This window comes from Mustela nigripes, chromosome 5 (assembly GCF_022355385.1).
Source record: "Mustela nigripes isolate SB6536 chromosome 5, MUSNIG.SB6536, whole genome shotgun sequence".
In the NCBI taxonomy this organism is placed as follows: Eukaryota; Metazoa; Chordata; class Mammalia; order Carnivora; family Mustelidae; genus Mustela; species Mustela nigripes.
Window position 1 is genome coordinate 142093172 of NC_081561.1, and position 18190 is coordinate 142111361.

The 18190-nt window shown below is 47.2% G+C and overlaps 2 protein-coding genes and 1 non-coding gene across 4 annotated transcripts in view; 1 reads left to right on the forward strand and 2 right to left on the reverse strand.

The window, feature by feature from the left end:
* Positions 1–784: 784 nt before the first annotated feature.
* On the forward strand, positions 785–14887 carry ACAT2 (acetyl-CoA acetyltransferase 2). Of its 2 annotated transcripts, XM_059401373.1 has the most exons (9): positions 785–950; positions 1478–1612; positions 3218–3399; positions 4720–4837; positions 10990–11133; positions 11979–12101; positions 13286–13440; positions 13965–14075; positions 14488–14887. In XM_059401373.1, exons 1-9 carry the CDS (start codon positions 896–898, stop codon positions 14656–14658), a joined length of 1194 nt encoding a protein of 397 aa, XP_059257356.1. In that variant the 5' UTR covers positions 785–895; the 3' UTR covers positions 14659–14887. The 2 variants fall into 2 exon arrangements, with proteins under 2 accessions (XP_059257356.1, XP_059257357.1); XM_059401374.1 differs by lacking the exon at positions 13965–14075.
* Positions 14800–18190, reverse strand: part of TCP1 (t-complex 1) — an 11393-nt gene continuing 8002 nt past the window's right edge. Inside the window, exons 8-12 of the mRNA XM_059401372.1 lie at positions 17076–17251; positions 16576–16699; positions 16081–16273; positions 15791–15954; positions 14800–15097 (exon numbers count right to left, since the gene is read on the reverse strand). Of these exons, the coding sequence (XP_059257355.1) occupies positions 14881–15097; positions 15791–15954; positions 16081–16273; positions 16576–16699; positions 17076–17251 (874 nt within the window). The 3' untranslated portion in view covers positions 14800–14880. The remainder of the gene's footprint in view (positions 15098–15790; positions 15955–16080; positions 16274–16575; positions 16700–17075; positions 17252–18190) is intronic.
* LOC132018891 (small nucleolar RNA SNORA20) lies at positions 16385–16514 on the reverse strand. The gene has a single exon (XR_009404662.1). It is a non-coding gene; the product is annotated as a small nucleolar RNA SNORA20 (small nucleolar RNA).

The following is an 18190-nucleotide window of genomic DNA, read 5'->3' on the forward strand; positions in this document are numbered from 1 at the left end:
TCTCTGGAAGGGTGGGCTATACTGTGGGGTGTGTCTAGAAGAAAACTCCCAAACCGGAGGCTGAAAAGTGAATGGGTGGGGTGAGGGGTGGTTATTAAGGTCCTAGATAGCTCTGACAAAGTCTGAGCTTTGCTCAGTTGGGTAAGAGGAAGTCCTAAAGGGTTTGAAACAGGAGTGGTCCAGCTTGTTACATGCACGCGCTTCCTGCAGATTTCTCCGAACTGTTAGCTGGAGGAAATCCTTTTGGTCTGAGATTAAGACACTCCGACCTCCTCACACATCAGCGCTGGAGCTGATCTGCCAGCGTGATTATAAGGCAAGTGGTGCCAACCCCACAGGAAGGCACGGAGAAGGGTTTGCCCAAGAGGAGAACCAAGTTAACCCCTAAGGAATGGATGATCACTGGCGCCCGGTCAAAATGGAGATGCGCTTTCGAAGCCACCAGAGCAGAAGCACACAGAGAACGGCCCGCAGGCCTGCAGCTGTCAGGATTCGTACCCACATTCTCGCCAGTGGCATTCGAGTCCTGGGTTCAACGTGGGGTATTACTGTCACCCCCACTTCTCAATGACTCGAAAAACACTAGGTCCAAAAAAACCCACGCCCGGCCCCCAAAACAAAACGCCAAGACAAACGACCACACGACCGTTCGGATAAGGGTCTGAGGAGGTGGGGGGGCGGGGCCCGCGGGTCCGCCCACTGCTTCGGCCCCTACAGGGTCCACCTCATCCCCCGAGCGCCCCGCCGTCGCGCCTGCGCACTGGCGCCCGCGGAGGCGGAGGCGGGGCAGCCTGCGGCTCCGCCCCCGGCGCGGCCTGTGAGCCGCGGAGCAAGGCTTTGCCTCACTTGCTCGCAGCTGCAGGCGGGCAGCAGCTAGAAGCGGTCGTGCGGCAGGATGAGTGCAAGCTCTGATCCCGTGGTCATCGTCTCGGCGGCGCGGACCGCCATAGGTAAGTGGCCGGCGTTGGCTCAGCCGCGAGGACCCCGGAACCTCTGGGACCTGCCGGAGGCACCCCGCGCCTTCTCCGGCAGGCCGGCCGACGGTCCCGCCCCGTCCTCGCCCGCGGTGCCCACTCCGCCTCGCGTGCTCTGATTGGGTCCGCGGGTAGAACCACCGTGCCGCCGTGCTCTCCCATTGGCTGGCGAAGGGAGGCGCTCTCTTTCGAGTCCTCTGGTTGGCCAGCTCCCGGAGGAACCATGTCAGCCCTGTGGCCGCAGGGGCGGGGTCGCTGGTGGTCCGAGTAGGGCCGCGCTGCTGAATGGAGGATGCCTGAGAATTGCTTCCCGGTGCTTAGTGCCGCAGAGATTTCAAAGCCTTGGGCGCGCGGGACTGTCGAGCCCTTTTGTTAGGGAAGCGTGGGCCGACCCCGTCTGCTGGCGCTTAGGAGATGGATGCGAGGGTTTCCCGCGGGTCCGCTCCGTACCCAGACGCGCCGCCTGGGCGCCCTCGTCGCGCCCGCCTTCCCTTCTGCCCTAGGTTCCTTCAATGGTGCTTTAGCCGCTGTCCCTGTCCGTGACCTGGGCTCAGCTGTCATCAAAGAAGTCCTGAAGAGGGCCGCTGTGGCTCCCGAAGAGGTGTCGGAGGTCATATTCGGACACGTTTTGGCGGCAGGTAACTCCTCGAAGGTCAGGTTCATTGGAAGCAGCCCGCCAACACCCCGCGCACACCTCCCGCTCCCGAAACTCAAGTGTTTAACTCCGGAGATCTGCTCCTGGAGTTACCTCTGCTGGAAGTCTTCCTGTCGCTCCCCTGCCATGCCCCGGTCCAGCTTGATACCCCGCGACTTTCCTGGGCGTTTCCTGATGAGCCCAGGCTAGACCACCGCCCTCCACTGTCTTTTCATTCTTCTTCTTTTTTTTAAGAGTTTATTTTTTTGGCAGACAGATCACAAGTAGGCAGAGAGGCAGGTAGGGAGAGAGGAGGAGGCAGGCCCCCTGCTGAGCAGAGAGCCCGAGGATCATGACCTGAGCTGAAGGCAGAGGCTTTAACCCACTGAGCCACCCAGGCGCCCCTGCCTTTTCATTCTTTAGAACCAGGCCCATCGGAGAGTATACACAGCCCTCTATGGGCGCCTAAAGTGTCACACATTGAACAAAAGTGGATGAATTCCTCCTTTGTGCCCTGCACTGTGCCAGGTGCTGGAATAGGGGTCCCACAACACAGGTAAGGTTCGGGCCCTCAAGGCTGGTAAGGCTCACTTCCAGCTCCTCACGGGGCTGTCAATCCCTGGGTGGGGGCAGGGGAGTCACCAGAGTGCGCCAGTCTCACTTCCCACTGAGTTTCTAGATCCTTGACCACTGGCAGTTCTTAGACAGTTTAATAACTAGGTTCATGCTCAGGCAGCAGCATAAATTCTGATCCTCGTGGTAACTGGAATGTTCACTTACGAACAACTTTTGTCCTTACCCTGTCTGAGACCTGGCCCATTTTTGCATATATTCATTTTATAGTTTTGTAGTTCTAATTCCTGATTCTCCTTTCTCTTATTGTCTTGAGGGGCCATAAAGTTGGAGCCTACCACTTTCTCATGACTCTCAAGGGCTTTAAAATATGTAATATTCTCCGACTGGCTGTCTTCAGCCCACATCCTCCTCCCTTCTCAGACCCATGATTTAGACTTACTCAGATGTCATCGGGTCCATCGTGCCGGGTGGGTCGTTATCTCTTCCACATCTGCGCTCCCTAGTGTCTCCACGTAATTATAAAACAGATAATGGCTATGTTCATTGAGGGCCTGCTGAATACGGGGCCTTGACAGCACTGGGCTTAGTGCTTTCACGGCTTTACTGAGTCCTGTCAGTAAGTGCATTGAATCGTCTTATCTCCATTTTGCAAATGAGGAAATGAGCTTTTGAGGGGCACAGTTTGAAGTGCAGCTAGTATTTGAATCCTCATCTGTCCTACTCCCTAAGCCTAGGTGCCCTCCACAATCTTGTTGAAAGATCACTGGAGGAACATTTCCTCCTTCTTATTAATAACTTCCTTGTGGAAAAGAAAGCTTATATCCATAAGCACAGACTAATCCGTATTCAGGGGCTAGACTGGCAGGTATAGGGCAGACACGGGCCTTTTTCTGTCTGGTTGGGAGTGTGGCTTGGTTCAGCTTGGCCGGGAAGTGACAGGAGCCCAGTTGCTAATCTAATATCTGTGTACTTTCATCTAAACATTTTTCCCTTCTGTTTGTTTGCTGAGCTGTCTCTGTGTTCCCTCTGCCAGGTTGTGGGCAGAATCCGGTTCGACAAGCCAGTATGGGTGCAGGGATCCCTTACTCTGTTCCCGCATGGAGCTGCCAAATGGTCTGTGGGTCAGGCCTCAAAGCCGTGTGCCTTGCAGCACAGTCCATAGGGATAGGAGACTCCAGCATTGTGGTTGCAGGAGGCATGGAAAGTATGAGCAAGGTAAGGCCTCTGGAGAGACGGCAGTCACTGACCTCTTGCCAATAGACTCACGTCTGTGCCATCGCAGAGTAAACTGACGCATAGCAGAGCTGAAACGAAACAGTAAACACACAAAAAAACGGATTCAACCTTGATCTCTATCTTGATGGTTTTATTTTTATATATATATATATATTTTTAAAGATTTTATTTATTTATTTGACAGACAGAGGTCACAGGTAGGCAGAGAGGCAGGCAGAGAGAGAGGAAGGGAAGCACAGGCCCCCGCTGAGCAGAGAGCCCGATGCGGGACTCGATCCTAGAACCCAGAGATCATGATCTGAGCCGAAGGCAGTGGCTTAACCCACTGAGCCACCCAGGTGCCCCTTATTTTTATATTTTTAAAGATTTTATTTACTTATTTGAGAGAGCGAGCAAGAGCATAAGCTGGGTTGGAGGCAGGGGGAGCAAAAGGAGAGGGAGGAGCAGGCTCCCCACTGAGCAGGGGGCCTGACACATCCATGGTTATATAGTCACATAGTCACAACAGCTCTTAGAGGGTAGGAGGTATCATTCCCAGTTTACAGATCAAGAAACTGAGGCCCAGAGCCAGAATTCAAATACAGATCTTCTGACTCCAAGTGTTTCCATTCTATTATAGCTGCTATTCAATTGGTAGGAGTTAAAAAGATCCCCACCTAGAAATCCCTTTCCATTAGTTAATTAGGCCACCTGATGATTCTTACTATAGGCAATATGTCTTTTATCAGGGGAAGTTACACACTGTTAGCGTCATTTATGCCTTTATTTTTGTTTTTTTTAAAAGATTTTATTTATTTTATTTGACAGAGATCACAAGTAGGCAGAGAGAGAGAGGAGGAAGCAGGCTCCCTGCTGAGCAGAGAGCCCAATGCGGGGCTCGATCCCAGGACCCTGAGATCATGACCTGAGCTGAAGGCAGAGGCTTAACCCACTGAGCCACCCAGGCACCCCTCATTTATGCCTTTAGATGAGCTCTTCATTTAACAGATAACTAGTTGCTTCTTTGGAAAGAATAAATGAGGATCTTAAGGAAATCAGAATGGAAAGATTTGGTGATAAATGGAAATAGGGTAGGAGATAACAGCTTTTCAGGAGTAGAAATGGTAGAGTAGTCGGCTGATTCCAGGGGTCTCCAGGCCCCAGACCCTGGATGGGGAAGAGGATGGGCCAGAACTGGGGAGAAGGGTCACAGGAGGGTCTAGGTAAAGACTGAGGAGCCACTGGGTAGTTTTGAGTGGGATCACAAGGACAGATCTAGTGACAAACAACCCCAAATCCATTTGTATTTCTTGTTTCCAGGCTCCTCACTTGATTCATTTGAGGACAGGAGTCAAGATGGGGGAAATGCCACTGACGGACAGCATCCTCTGTGATGGCCTTACCGATGCATTCCACAACTATCACATGGGCATGACAGGTAAGGCACCCACGGCTGAAAACACACTGAGTGCGGACAGGTTTCCAGAAGGTCCTATAACCACTGGCTTTTCAGGTGCTCTCTTCATGAAGGACAGGGACCGTGTCCTGATCATTCTGTCTCTCTCGCATATGGAATGTAGAACTCAAGCACAGAAGAGACACTTCATTTTAGACTTGAAGAAACAAGCCCTGAGACGTTACACTCCCTTGCTTAAATGTATGTGGCAATGGCTCTGGGTCCAGGAGCAGTAGAAATAAGGTGGCAGTCTCATGAGAAAGTGGGGGAAGGAGCAAGAATCAAAGGAGAGGGAACAGTGTGTGTCAGGCTGAGGTAGGGTGGCACGGAGCCATGGGGAGCATGGGGGCTTGGTCACCGCGGGTGAGAGTGGCAGCAGGGGTGGCGGGAGAGTGTTGCCACACCCCAGCAGCCTCTGTGGGTGCCATGCCGGGGTCTGCCTGGTTGTCGAGTCCAGGCCAGAGGTTCTCAAAGTGGGATATGACAGCCGACTGTCTCGATGTCACCTGAGGCTGTCACTGAAAATCCAGCTCCTGAGCCCTTTCTGAGGTGCTACAGGCTGAATTATGACCTTTGGAAAGTCCTTTGTTGAAGCCCAAACCCCAGGACCTCAGAACATGACTGAATTTTGAGTTAGGGCCTTTTAAGGAGTAATTTAGTTAAAGTGAGGCCTTTATGTGGCCTCTAATTCCGTCTAACTGGCAACCTTGTAAGAAGAGGACAGAATACAAGAGATGTGAGCTCGGGAGAAAGGCCATGTGTGGACACAGCGATGAGGCAGCCGGGAGGAGTGAGGCCTCAGGAGGAAACAGACCTGCTCACCGGGGACTTCTGTTCTCCACAACATGAGAAAATAAGTTTCTGTTGCTTAAAAAAAGAAAAAAAAAGCCTCAGGCTACCATGATTAGTAAAGACTAGACTCCCTAATACAGACGAATATACAAGTGGCCAAAATCTTTCAAGCTACTGCTTTCAAAGGTTGACCACCAACAATCACATAAGACTGAGATTCCTTTTTTTTAAAACCCTGCTGGGGCCCTCATTCACGAGGACCTTCAAGAACCTTCCTTATTCCCACTCAAGACTCAGCCCGCAGCACCCCACAGCTCGGACTCTGCAGGTGCCTGGTGGGGGGTGTCTGGAACAATCCAAATTAACAACCACCCCCCACCCCCATTCTCTCTGGCTGTAGACAAAGGCTGTCACTCCTGGGAAGATCCAGCATGTTCTCCACAGTGGTGTAAGCATTGCCAGTGGCTTGGCCTCGGGGGCAGGTTGCAGGGGACCATTTCATTGGCTCCTCCCCCTCTCTTGCTGGTACCTCCTCTGCTCCTGGGGCGCTTGTTCTAACAGGGGTAGATGCATTCCTTCCACACAAACCGGTACCCAGGCCTTCCCCATGGAGCCCCCGTCTGATGCCTGTCCGCTCATTCCTCCCATCAGCCTTGGGAAACCCTCCCTTTTAGATTTATATGGAGGAGCATGTTATGTTGTTCCTCCACTTCTGGTGTTCTAGCTCCCCAAGAAAAAGGTACAGGGAGTCCATCTGGAACGGCTCCACCAACTTGGTGCAGACCAAGATCTTATGCTTTGGGTCCGTGCTGAGCCCTCAGAATCACTTGGGACTGAGTCATGTCAGAGCCACAGTCTGCCGAATGTTCTCAATGTGCCCATCCCCTGGATCTTGGCCCAGGGGATGTAATAGACCCCAGGTTTGGGCAGGATCTGAAATAGTTGAGAGGGATGTTGGAAGATTCCTAATGGGGCATTGTGACCTCAGGTTCCCTCTTTCTGCCCCACAGGATCCTGTGATGAGGAAGGGGCGGGTTATTAGAGCACCTCTCTTTCCCCTACCCAGGGCAATTTCTTGCTGTTCTTCTGGGGTCCTCTCCTCAGGGGACCACTCTAGAGCTCCCCTGAGTGAGAATGGGGGTTTTACCCATGCCAGCCCCGCCTCTGCCTCGAATGCAGTCAGTCATAAGACAGATTCTTCTTCTTCTTCTTCTTCCTCTTCCTCTTCCTCCTCTTCTCTCTTCCTCTTCTTCCTCTCTTTTTTTTAATAGGCTCCACACCCAGTGTGGAGCCCAAGGTCAGGCTTAAACTCTTGACCCTGAGATCAAGACCTGAGCTGAGAACAAGAGTCGTATACTTAACTGACCAGTTGCCGCGAGATTCTTGAAAGAAGGGAAAACCCTACTGTCATTGAGTTTCTACCTGGGGGGGATGGTGGCCACTGAACTGTGGGGGCAGAGGTCAGAGTTTGGAGCTGCTGAGATGCCTGGAGTTTGTGGGGCAGAGTACTAGACAGAAGGGAGCTAGGAAAGAAGCTCTGGAAACCTCCATAAGGGTCCCCTCAACTCTTGGGTCAAATACTCAGCTGTATAGGACAGCACCCTACAAGGTCTAGTAGAAACAGCTGCTAGAGGGTTGTGAATTGATTAGTTGGAAACTTAGGAGTTCTGACCATGCAGAGTAGAAACTTTACTGAACCCACTGGACACTCTACTGACATCTCAAAAAACCCACAGTTTAGTGGCAGGAGCACTCTAGCACCAGAGTAAGGATGATGCTAGACCCAAACTAATAAGCTTAAAAAATAAGCTTCAAAAGGATCCAGACGATCTGCTAGTATGTTACTGGGAACGAAATTCAGTATACTTGCTAAGGATAACAAGATCCAGATGTTCAACAGTTTCTGCATACCTAATACACTACAGTATAGCAACTGTAATGTCCAGCATGCAATAAGAAATTTCTAGACATTTACAGAAGTAGGAAAATGTAGCCTAACCAGGAGAAAAAAATGGTCAATGGAAACTGATCCCTGCAATAACAGATACCAGAACCAGCAGACAAGGTGCTATTTACCTGGGCTTAAGCATATAAAGGAAGATATAGGGGAAATCTCAGCAGTAAAAGGGGAACCATCTGGAAATTAGAACTGCAAAGCCCACAATCTGAGATGAGAATCCCACTGGACGGCCCTCAGGGGAGACTGGAGGCAGAAGACAGCAGGCTCAGTCGATCTATAGAGAGTAGGTCTTACAACCTGAAGAACACATGGATCAAAGATGGAAAAAAAATAGAGCCTCAGTGACCTCTGAAGCAAAATACACACACGGAGTAGGAGTCTTGGAAGAAAGAGATAGGAAACAGAGAAAATATGGAAGAAATAACAGCTGAAAATGTCCAAATTTTATGAAAAACACAGTTCAAGCACCAAGTCCTGGAAGAAAATCAGCAGCCCCGGGGCAGTCTCATACATCAAGGCATAAAGTGGTCCAACTACTTTGGAAAAGATTGGACAGTTTCTTTACCAAAGACCCATGAAAACATCACTGAAAGCATTGCAGGAGCAAAGCAGCTTTATTCATTAGAGCCAAGACCTAGAGATGGCTCAGGGATCCATCAGCAGGAGAATGTGTAACAAATAGTTCTGTATTCTTACCACAGAATACCACTCTGCAAGAGAAAGGAACAGACTTTAAGCGATCAACTTAACGGTATGAGTAAATATGATAAACAGAATGCTGAGCAAAAGACACTAAGTTGCATTTATAATTTATGCTGAAAGAAATCAAAACATTTGTTTTAAGGAGGGTGAGATAGGTAAGGGGCACGTGAGAACTTCCTGGGTGACGGAAATATTACATATGTGGGATATGTGGTTGTGTGCGTTTGTTAGAACTCATTGAATTATGCACTTCAGGTTTTTGTTTTTCACTCTGTATAGGTTTTACCTAAAAAAAGAAAAAAACTGTAAACAAGTACTGAGCTCTAGTTACGTTTGCTCTTCCCAGTATTGTGGGACAGCTCATTCTGAAACTACCTTGTGTGTTTTATAGATTCAAGCAGATGAGTGAATATATTGAGGCTAATGGGAGCCAGGTTTCTCACTACTGTAGAGAGAATTCAAGTACGGCAAGGGGGAAGCGTGCCCTTGTGGCGTGAGAATGTATGCCAGGACATCAGTGTGAATGTGTGTGAACAGTCCTGAATTACGTGTATAGAACTCCCTGCTAAACAGGCACGGAAACGGTGACATGCCAGGCATGGTGAGCAGTCCTAACACCCAGATCTTTGTCTCTAAATACTTTCTCCACTAAAGGGAACTAAGGTTCCTTTGAGAAGTGGTTCATTCCAGGCTGGGACAAAATAAGTCTCTTCCCTAGCATGGCCTTGGCAGGGGCAGCTGTCTCCCGCTTGGCATCAAGGCTGCCCTCAGACCTCACATCATTAAAAAGAGGCCCAACAGGGGAGCTTGGGTGGCTCAGTCTGTGAAGCATCTGTCCTCGGCTCAGGTCATGATTCCCGAGTCCTGGGATCGAGCCCCATGTCTGGCTTCCTTCTCAGAGGGGAGTCTGCTTCTCCCTCTGTCCCTCACCCCGCTCATGTTCTGGCTTTCTCTTTCTCAAGTAAATAAATAAAATCTTTTAAATTTAAAAAAAAAAAAAAGTGACCAAGAAGTTCACTGGGCACCAGTCAGACCAATATGTCAAAGTTAAGTGCAGCAAGTAGAAACCCAGAGGCACTGACAGTGGGGCACACAGAATGTTCAGGGACCAGATCTTGATGCCCAGCTCTGGTTCCGGAAGCAGCCAGAAGACAAAGCCCGTGCTGCCCAGTGGCTCCCGGAAGTTCCTCGTCCAATAATGACAGTAATGGGTTATATGATTTGTTAAATGAAGTGAAAATATTTGAATCCATACTGATGTCAAGATGATAAATGGAGAGAGGGAAAAGCTCTTTATAGTAGATGCCAGAACAGAGGAAGGCTGGAGTTGGAAAATCGTGAATGCGAAGAGAAGCGGGTAAAATTGGTTGAGGAAGACATTTCTTTGTAGTGTCAAAATAACTTCCCCTGACTTCCTGATTAATTATAAATGGAGGGTCACCTGGGTGGCTCAGTTGGTTATGCGTCTGCCTTTGGCTCAGGTCATGATCTCAGGGTTCTGGGATCCAGCCCCACATATGGCTCCCTGCTCGGCTCAGCAGGGATTCTGCTTCTGCCTTTCCCTCTGCCCTTCTCTTGTTTGTGCTCTCTCTCTTGCTTGCTTTCTCTCAAATAAAATCTTTTTAAAAATTATAAATGGAGGGGCACCTGGGTGGCTCAGTGGATTAAGCTGCTGCCTTCGGCTCAGGTCATGATCTCAGGATCCTGGGATCGAGTCCCGCATCGGGCTCTCTGCTCAGCAAGGGAGCTTGCTTCCCTCTATCTCTCTCTCTGCCTGCCTCTCCGTCTGCTTGTGATCTCTCTCTGTCAAATAAATAAATTAAATTAAAAAAAAAATTATAAATGGAAAAGTAGTAACTTTACAGTGTAGAGAGACTTTAACCAAGTGATCAAAGCTTGCACCACCTGAGATAAACCAATGAGGTTCATTGAGATGGTCAGGCCAGTGGGATACCTGCTTTTCTGCAAAACCTTAAACTAATCTTGAGGAGACCTCTAACGTATATTGGAGAGGTTTGATAACAGAACTGGTCTCTTCAAGAGTATCAAGGTAAAGAAACACAAAGGTAGTGTGAGGAGCTGTTCTCAGTAAAAGGACACTGATGAGATCGGCAGTGAAGATCCTGGAATGAACATACAAATGAGCCACAAAGGACATCACTGGGACACCAGGTGAAGCTTGACGATGGACCAAGGATTAAATAATAGGATTGTGTAAGTGTTAAATTTCCTGATTTTGAGAGCTGTGCTCATGTAAGAAACTGGCCGTTCGGGGGAAAGATAGAGTGAAATTAAAAACTGAGGGATAAAGAGCCATGGTTATAACGTTTCTCAGATGGTTCCGAGAGAGAATGATGACGTGAATGGGGCAAAAATACAAACTGTTGGTGAATCTGCATAAAGGAAATTTCCGAAAGCTTACAGTTCCGTAGGAAAAGAGAAGGCAAGAAGGAAGCAAAGAAAGCAAATGACTTCTTAAGAGTCCCTGCAGCCTTCCCAAATCTGTCGCTAGTGGGAGGCCCGAACCATCTCAGACTGTCATTGGGCCTGCTTGGGGCGCGGGGGGCAGGGGGTGTGTGTGGGGGGCAGTGCTGGGTTACAGGTGAAAAACTTGAGCTTCTAAAAGCCAGTTCCTGAAAATGCTTATCTTTTGCTTTATTATTAATGTTTTCTTTCACAGCTGAAAATGTAGCCAAAAAATGGCAAGTGAGCAGAGAAGATCAGGACAAGTATGCAGTTCTGTCCCAGAACAGGACAGAGAGTGCACAGAAAGCTGGCTATTTTGACAAAGAGATTATACCAGTTTTTGTATCTTCTAGAAAAGGTGAGTATATAGACTTCAGTGGTTTGAACCTTGATGTACCTATTTATAGATAAGAGTGATCCAAAAAATAATATATAGGAATGTTTATACATCGTGTCTTAGGTCTTTCAGGTTGCAAAGAAAAGGTTGATCTTGGGTACATCTGAAAATGGCGGGCTGGGCGCCATTGTTTATCGGGTGCTGGAGGGTGAGAACATGGCACTGTGTTGGCTCTGAGCACTCCTGGTCCCAGAGTGTCCACACTGGTCTGTAGATAGAGCAGGTTTTGTGTGAGAAACTGGAGCATTGGCTTATCATTGTTAGGAGGTAACAGCTGACCTTTTGCCCCTACAGGCTAAATCTCCTCAGAGTCGAACACCCACTACTTCCTGTATATGTCTGCATACAATTCGTGTTTCCTGAGGGTGCATGTTTTTGGGTCCTTTGCTGTTATCTCAGATGGAATGTTCCGGTCAAAGAGCTCTTACTGATCAACTGTTCTGTTACCAGTAACTGCTGTTGCTTACGTCCACCCTTATGAGATTAGCTTTGATGTTCCCTGATCCTGTCCGTTGTAACCAGCTAAGTCCTACACACTGCACCTTTACCACCTTTCGCACAAAGAACTGCCTTCCTCAGAAAGGGCTGTGGTTGTGGAAAACACTCGAAGTATCTCATGAGGACAGTGCTTATAAAATCTGGGAACATGCAACTTTTATTATGTGTACTTTCCTGTTGGAATGAAAGTATTTTTTAGTAAACCTTCTTTCCAAATTTGAAGCCTCGTGTCTGAGGACTGCACCATTCCTGGCACACTCACTGCCATCTTGGTACTAATCTTGGTTAATTCATTTTCCTTTGTTCAGGTCTCACTGAAGTGAAAACAGATGAGTTTCCACGCCATGGGAGCAACATAGAAGGCATATCTAAGTTAAAGCCATACTTTCTTACAGATGGAACAGGAACAGTCACCCCAGCTAATGCTTCAGGTTTGAGTTCCCAAAGGGCAGTTAAGGGAACCCTTCTTCTGCTAGGCCTACCAAATTGATGACTTTTTCATTTCATTTATTATTTATATGCAAATTATGCTAAGACCTTTAGTTGCTTGAAGGGAAGATATAGTTTCTCTATATTTGATTATTACTAGCATTGCCCTATTCTTTTTTTAAGATTTAATTTATTTGACACAGAAAGAGACAGAGATCACAAGTAGGCAGAGAGACAGGCAGAGAGAGAGGGGGAGGCAGGCTCCCTGCTGAGCAGAGATCCTGATGTGGGGCTTGATCCCAGGACCCTGAGGTCAGGACCTGAGCTGAAGGCAGAGGCTTAACCCACTGAACCAACCAGGCGCCCCTAGCATCGCCGTATTTTTGACTTAACTTATAAAGAATGGATTTGACTTCTCAACATCCGAACTAGACATAAAGATGAAAAAGCAGATTAGGGAACCAGAGAGTTTGATCTTGTCTCTTGATGCTTTTCCAAAACCAGAAACTCCCGATGCCTTATATGAGAGCGAGGCTATTTCTTTTTTGTTTTTTTCGAAGATTTTATTTATTTGACAGAGAGAGAGACAGCAAGAGAGGGAACATAAGCAGGGGGAGTGGAAGAGGGGAGGAGCAGAGAGCCTGATGCAGGGCTCAATCCCAGGACCCTAGGATGATGACCTTAGCTGGAGGCAGATGCTTACCCGACTGAGGCCCCCAGGTGCCCTGAGCAAGGCTATTTCATCTTTTTCTTTTCATTACTCTTCCCTCCTCTTTCAATCTTTCCACTTTCCTCGGTTAATGTTCTGTGGTCAATTATGTCATATTGCCAAACTTAGCATTTCTAATTACATTGGAAAATAGGAATTATGGGGGGGCGCCTGGGTGGCTCAGTCAGTTATGCACCTGCCTTCAGCTCAGGTCATGATCTGAGTCCTGGGATCGAGCCTCGTGTCAGGCTCCTTGCTCCATGGGGAGCCGGCTTCTCCCACTGCCGCTCCCCCTGCTTGTGCATGTTTGCTGTCAAATAAAATCTTAAAAAAAAAAAAAAAGGCATTATGGCAACTGACTTTGTCAAGATTATATATAAAGAATAATTGAACATGTGTCTTCAGGTGTTTGAGAAAGTAGGCACAGGTATAGAACTCAGTGAGCATTTCAAAAGCAAGGACGTTCGTATTTTACAGGAATAAATGATGGTGCTGCCGCTGTGTTGCTAATGAAGAAGTCGGAGGCCACTCATCGAGGGCTCACACCGTTAGCACAGATCGTTTCCTGGTCACAAGTAGGCGTGGAGCCTTCCATTATGGGGACAGGACCGATTCCAGCGATAAAGCAAGCTGTAAGTTTAATTTTGAATGTTGGCACCTGTTCTTTGTTGGGACAACGAACGCCTTTGGGACCAGAACACCACGCTGTAATTCACTTTTCAGTTCCGCCTTCTCAAACCTTGGCTCAGATCCTCCACCCCAAAATGCCAAGGTTGAGCTTTTGTTTATTCCTCAGATTAAATTTTTTTTTTCCCCCTTTATGAAAGTTTCCCCATTAGTCTTCAATGAGCTTTTTCATGTTAGTTGTATCTCTAGCCTGCTTCCCTGCTGCAAAGAACAGCCAAGAACATTTGAATCTCCTGTTTTTTAGCAGAACCGATAAATAACGTAGATCATCTCACCTACACTTAACATGTTACTACTTCAAAACTTTGATTCCAGAGGGATGTTTTCTGTGTGTCTTAGAATGGTATCACTTAGGTTCATGGAGGAACCCTTAAGAGATCCTCCAATGTCACATAGTGTATGTTCTAGTATCTACAAGGAGGCGGCCACGTGGGTGTTTAGACCTCTATTCCATTAATCTTCCCCTTAGGTTGCAAAAGCAGGCTGGTCCCTGGAGGATGTGGATGTATTTGAGATCAACGAAGCTTTTGCTGCCCTCTCTGTGGCAATAACTAAAGAACTTGGATTAAACCCAGAGAAGGTAAACCTGAGCGAGCAGTCCTGAGGATGGTTAGCGGATGGGTGTTGCAGTGCAAATCTGATTGTAAACAGCAAGCCCCAGGCACACACAGCTCTGTAGTGTGGCAAGCAGTGGCCATACGGTTACTAGGCGGACACTGAGAAGCTCCACTGGGACTCAGGAGTTATTTTATTGCTTCCCAGGGCGAAACCCCTGGACTCTCTTCATTTACTTCTGTCTCAGAGCAGCCTTGACTTTTCTGAGCTAGTAAGGTAGTCAGGGTGGATGTCACAGGGTATCAAGGTCCTAAGCAGTTAAAATGAAAGCGGAACTTGAAAGGATAGTTTACTGGTGTAACATTAAAAGGGAAAAGATAATTTAGGATTTTTACTCTATGTCCGCAGGATAAACGTATGTATCTTTTTCCCCTTAGGTCAACATTCAAGGAGGGGCTATAGCCTTGGGCCATCCTCTTGGAGCATCCGGCTGTCGGATTCTTGTTACCCTGTTACACACCATGGAACGGAAGGGTGGACACCGTGGTGTTGCTGCCTTGTGCATTGGGGGTGGGATGGGCATAGCAATGTGTGTTCAGAGGGGATGAAATTACTTAACAATTAATCATGCCTAAACACAACTGGAACTTAACCTCCTTTTAAACTAGTATGGTACTAAATTATAGTATGTGAGATTATAGGACCAACCAAAGTGAGGATGGAAACCATCTTTCATAAGAACCCAAGGCTTGACAGTTTACTTTTTTTAATGTGTAATACTCAACAAGAGAATTGCATCCAACATTGTTATAAATAAAGGATAAAGCAAATCAGTCATCAAGGGCTCCCGAGTGAACGGCATCTTCATAACCTCCATGCTTGTCATCTTTGCTCTCAGGGTGTAATTTGATGAGATCATCAATTCGAAGAATGGTAATTGCAGCTTCTGTTGCAAACTTCAAACTCTTCACTTTCACTATGGTTGGTTCGAACACCCCTGCTTGCTTGTTGTCTCGCGGTTTACCATTAACCAAATCAAGACCAATCCTGCAATTTAGAAAAAACTATTCAACGGCATCTTACATAACGTACACCTACCCCATTCCAGCTCTTTACATCTGGCCACCCCACTCAAATGTTCATCTTGGGAAATGTTGGGACCTTACGGTAGACCCCTTAAGACTACAGTAGCTAATTACCAATAGCGAGAAGTACTGAAAGAGTTGTAGGAAGGTTAGAGGATAGTGAGGACACTGTTTCTAAACATCATTTAACATCTTACACAGGGACTGCTTAAGAAGGTTCAGATCAGCAGTGCCTGGGTGGCTCAGTGGGTTAAGCCGCTGCCTTCGGCTCAGGTCATGATCTCAGGGTCCTGGGATCGAGTCCCGCATCGGGCTCTCTGCTCAGGAGGGAGCCTGCTTCCCTCTCTCTCTCTCTCTCTCTGCCTGCTTCTCTGCCTACTTGTGATCTCTCTCTGTCAAATAAATAAATAAAATCTTAAAAAAAAAAAGAAGATTCAGATCACCCCAAAACAATCCCCCCTGCATCTGTGGGACCCTTGTACAGGTACAGGGAATACCCAGAGAAGCGGGAAGATATCTGGGGGTCAGAGATGCTAATTAAAATACACCCATGCGAATATAATCACTAGAATCATCTTTCTGGAGTTTAAAACAAAGTTAACTATCACAGGATACACAGATGACCATGAAAGAGACAAGGAAATTGTATGCTTACCATTTTAGATTTTTGCGTTCTGGATTAACCTGAGCCTCATTGTGGAAAGCTCTTAACTTTGCAACCAGATCTGTGGAGTCCTGGGCAGCGTTAACTGCCAATGTGTTCGGAATAACAAGAAGCGATCTGGCAAACTCCGCAATAGCAAGCTGTTCCCGAGACCCCTGGGAAGAAAGACAATGCACTGTCTTCACAAAACCCACAACAGCAGCGCAGGTCTCAAGGGCATAGTAACCAAAGATGGGGGTCCCAGGCCCTTCTTAAAAAAACAGGTCATTAGATGTTCTTACCATGCTGGTTGCGTAGTTCTCAAGGTATATGGAAAGAGCTGCTTCTACAGCGCCCCCACCTGGAACCACGGATTTTGACTCCAAAACTCTTTTCACCACACAAAGAGCATCATGTAAAGAGCGCTCCATCTCGTCACACATGAAATCATTTGCCCCACGTAAGATAATTGATGCAGATGTGCGAGCCTTGGTGCTATTTAAAAAAACAAGTTCTGTATCAGTATTTTTATAAAATAAATCTACATACAAATACACTGTAAGCACCTTAACTGAATCCTGCTAACAGTTCATTCAGACACAGCAGCAGTGTCTGGGCCAGGCAGAAGAGATGAAATGGTCACTCCACCTCCATTTACCACGGCCTAACATTGTTCTCTCCCATGCGTATAACCGCTCCTATCACTGCAAGACTAGAGCAGCAAATCAATGGGAAGGCCATCTACTTCTACTCATCGATAAAATCTGTACAGCTTCATAATTTAGAAAGCAACTTACTTTTTGATCAAGATCAGCTCATCATCACAAATTCTCTCCTGTACCACCTCTTCTGCTTGCCCCAACATTGAAGCCTCAAAAGTTTCTTCTCCCTCCAAATTGGCCAGGGTTGACAGAACAGTTGCTATTAAAATAATGACAAAGATCTGTAAGTACTGTTTCCCCATGAACGTTTTCATACCTGGTCTTAAATTCAGAAACATTTATGATAGAAGTAATACACAGATGCAAGTTTAAGGTTTACAGTTAAGCATCAAACCACCATCCTTTTATCCCAACATGGAACTATGTCATTTTGAGGTAAAGAAATTCAGCAGAACTTTTCCAGGAACACGAAAAGTGACTTCAAAAGATCTCTCTGTCGCGCGAAGCGTTAAGGGAGTAGAAAGTAAAAACTTGATGTTTCTGAAGCTGCTTAGAGAGGACTTTCCAATGTAAAGACACACACTGGTGCTTATGGTAACGTGACACACCACAGTTGGAGCCAGCAGAGGCCCTACCTCCAGAAGCTTTAGCGATGCGTTTAAGGTCCCTTTTTAAAACTCTTCTAACGGCCATAGCGCCTGTCTCCACAAAATACTTCAGGCACATGTCATCAATTCCACCGGTGGTTAGAATAACGTTGGCACCAGTAGCCAGGATCTTCTGGATCCGCTCCTTGGTGATATCGGATTCTCTACAGAGAAATGAGAACCCAAAGTCATCTTCTGGTTTATCCAGTTCTAACTTCCATTACGTACTTCCCACAAAATAAATGCACATTACATCATTCTTTCCCTCCTGTGGCCAAAATTTAAATCAATTTACAGAAATGTTCAAAAAATTTAAAATTACCACTTGTGCCTTCCACCCCAATGGGAGTTCCTAACCAAAAACTGTGGTTAGAAAGGAAACAGTGACCCTGTCTTTAGGGATCTGGCAGGTAAACACTCAGCCATGCTCTGGATAAGAGGTACTACAATGGAATGCAGAGATGGTGAGAGGCCAGACTCTAGCCTGCAAGGTGACACAAGGAAAGGCTGAAGGCCCGGAGTTAAGAAGGGTACAGCACTGAAACGGCCAGTAGGACCAGAAAATGGAAAACCTTCTGTAGGGATGCTAGTATGTGGACTGCTAACAAGTTTAGTATTTTTATTTATTTATTATCTTTTAAAAAGATTTTATTTATTTATTTGACAGACAGAGAGAGAGAGATCACAAGTAGGCAGAGAGGCAGGCAGAGAGAGAGGAGGAAGCAGGCTCCCCGCTGAGCAGAGAGCCCGATGTGGGGCTCGATCCCAGGACTCTGGGATCATGACCTGAGCCAAAGGCAGAGGCTTTAACCCACTGAGCCGCCCAGGCGCTCCAAGTTTAGTATTCCGCCCCGCCCCCCCTTAAAGATTTTATTTATTTATTTGACAGACAGATCACAAGTAGGCAGAGAGGCAGGCAGAGAGAGAGGAAGGGAAGCAGGCTCCCTGCTGAGTAGAGAGCCCGATGCGGGGCTCGATCCCAGGACCCTGGGATCATGACCCGAGCCGAAGGCAGAGGCTCAACCCACTGAGCCACCCAGGCGCCCCCCAAGTTTAGTATTCTTTTTTTTTTTTTAAAGATTTTATTTATTTATTTGACAGAG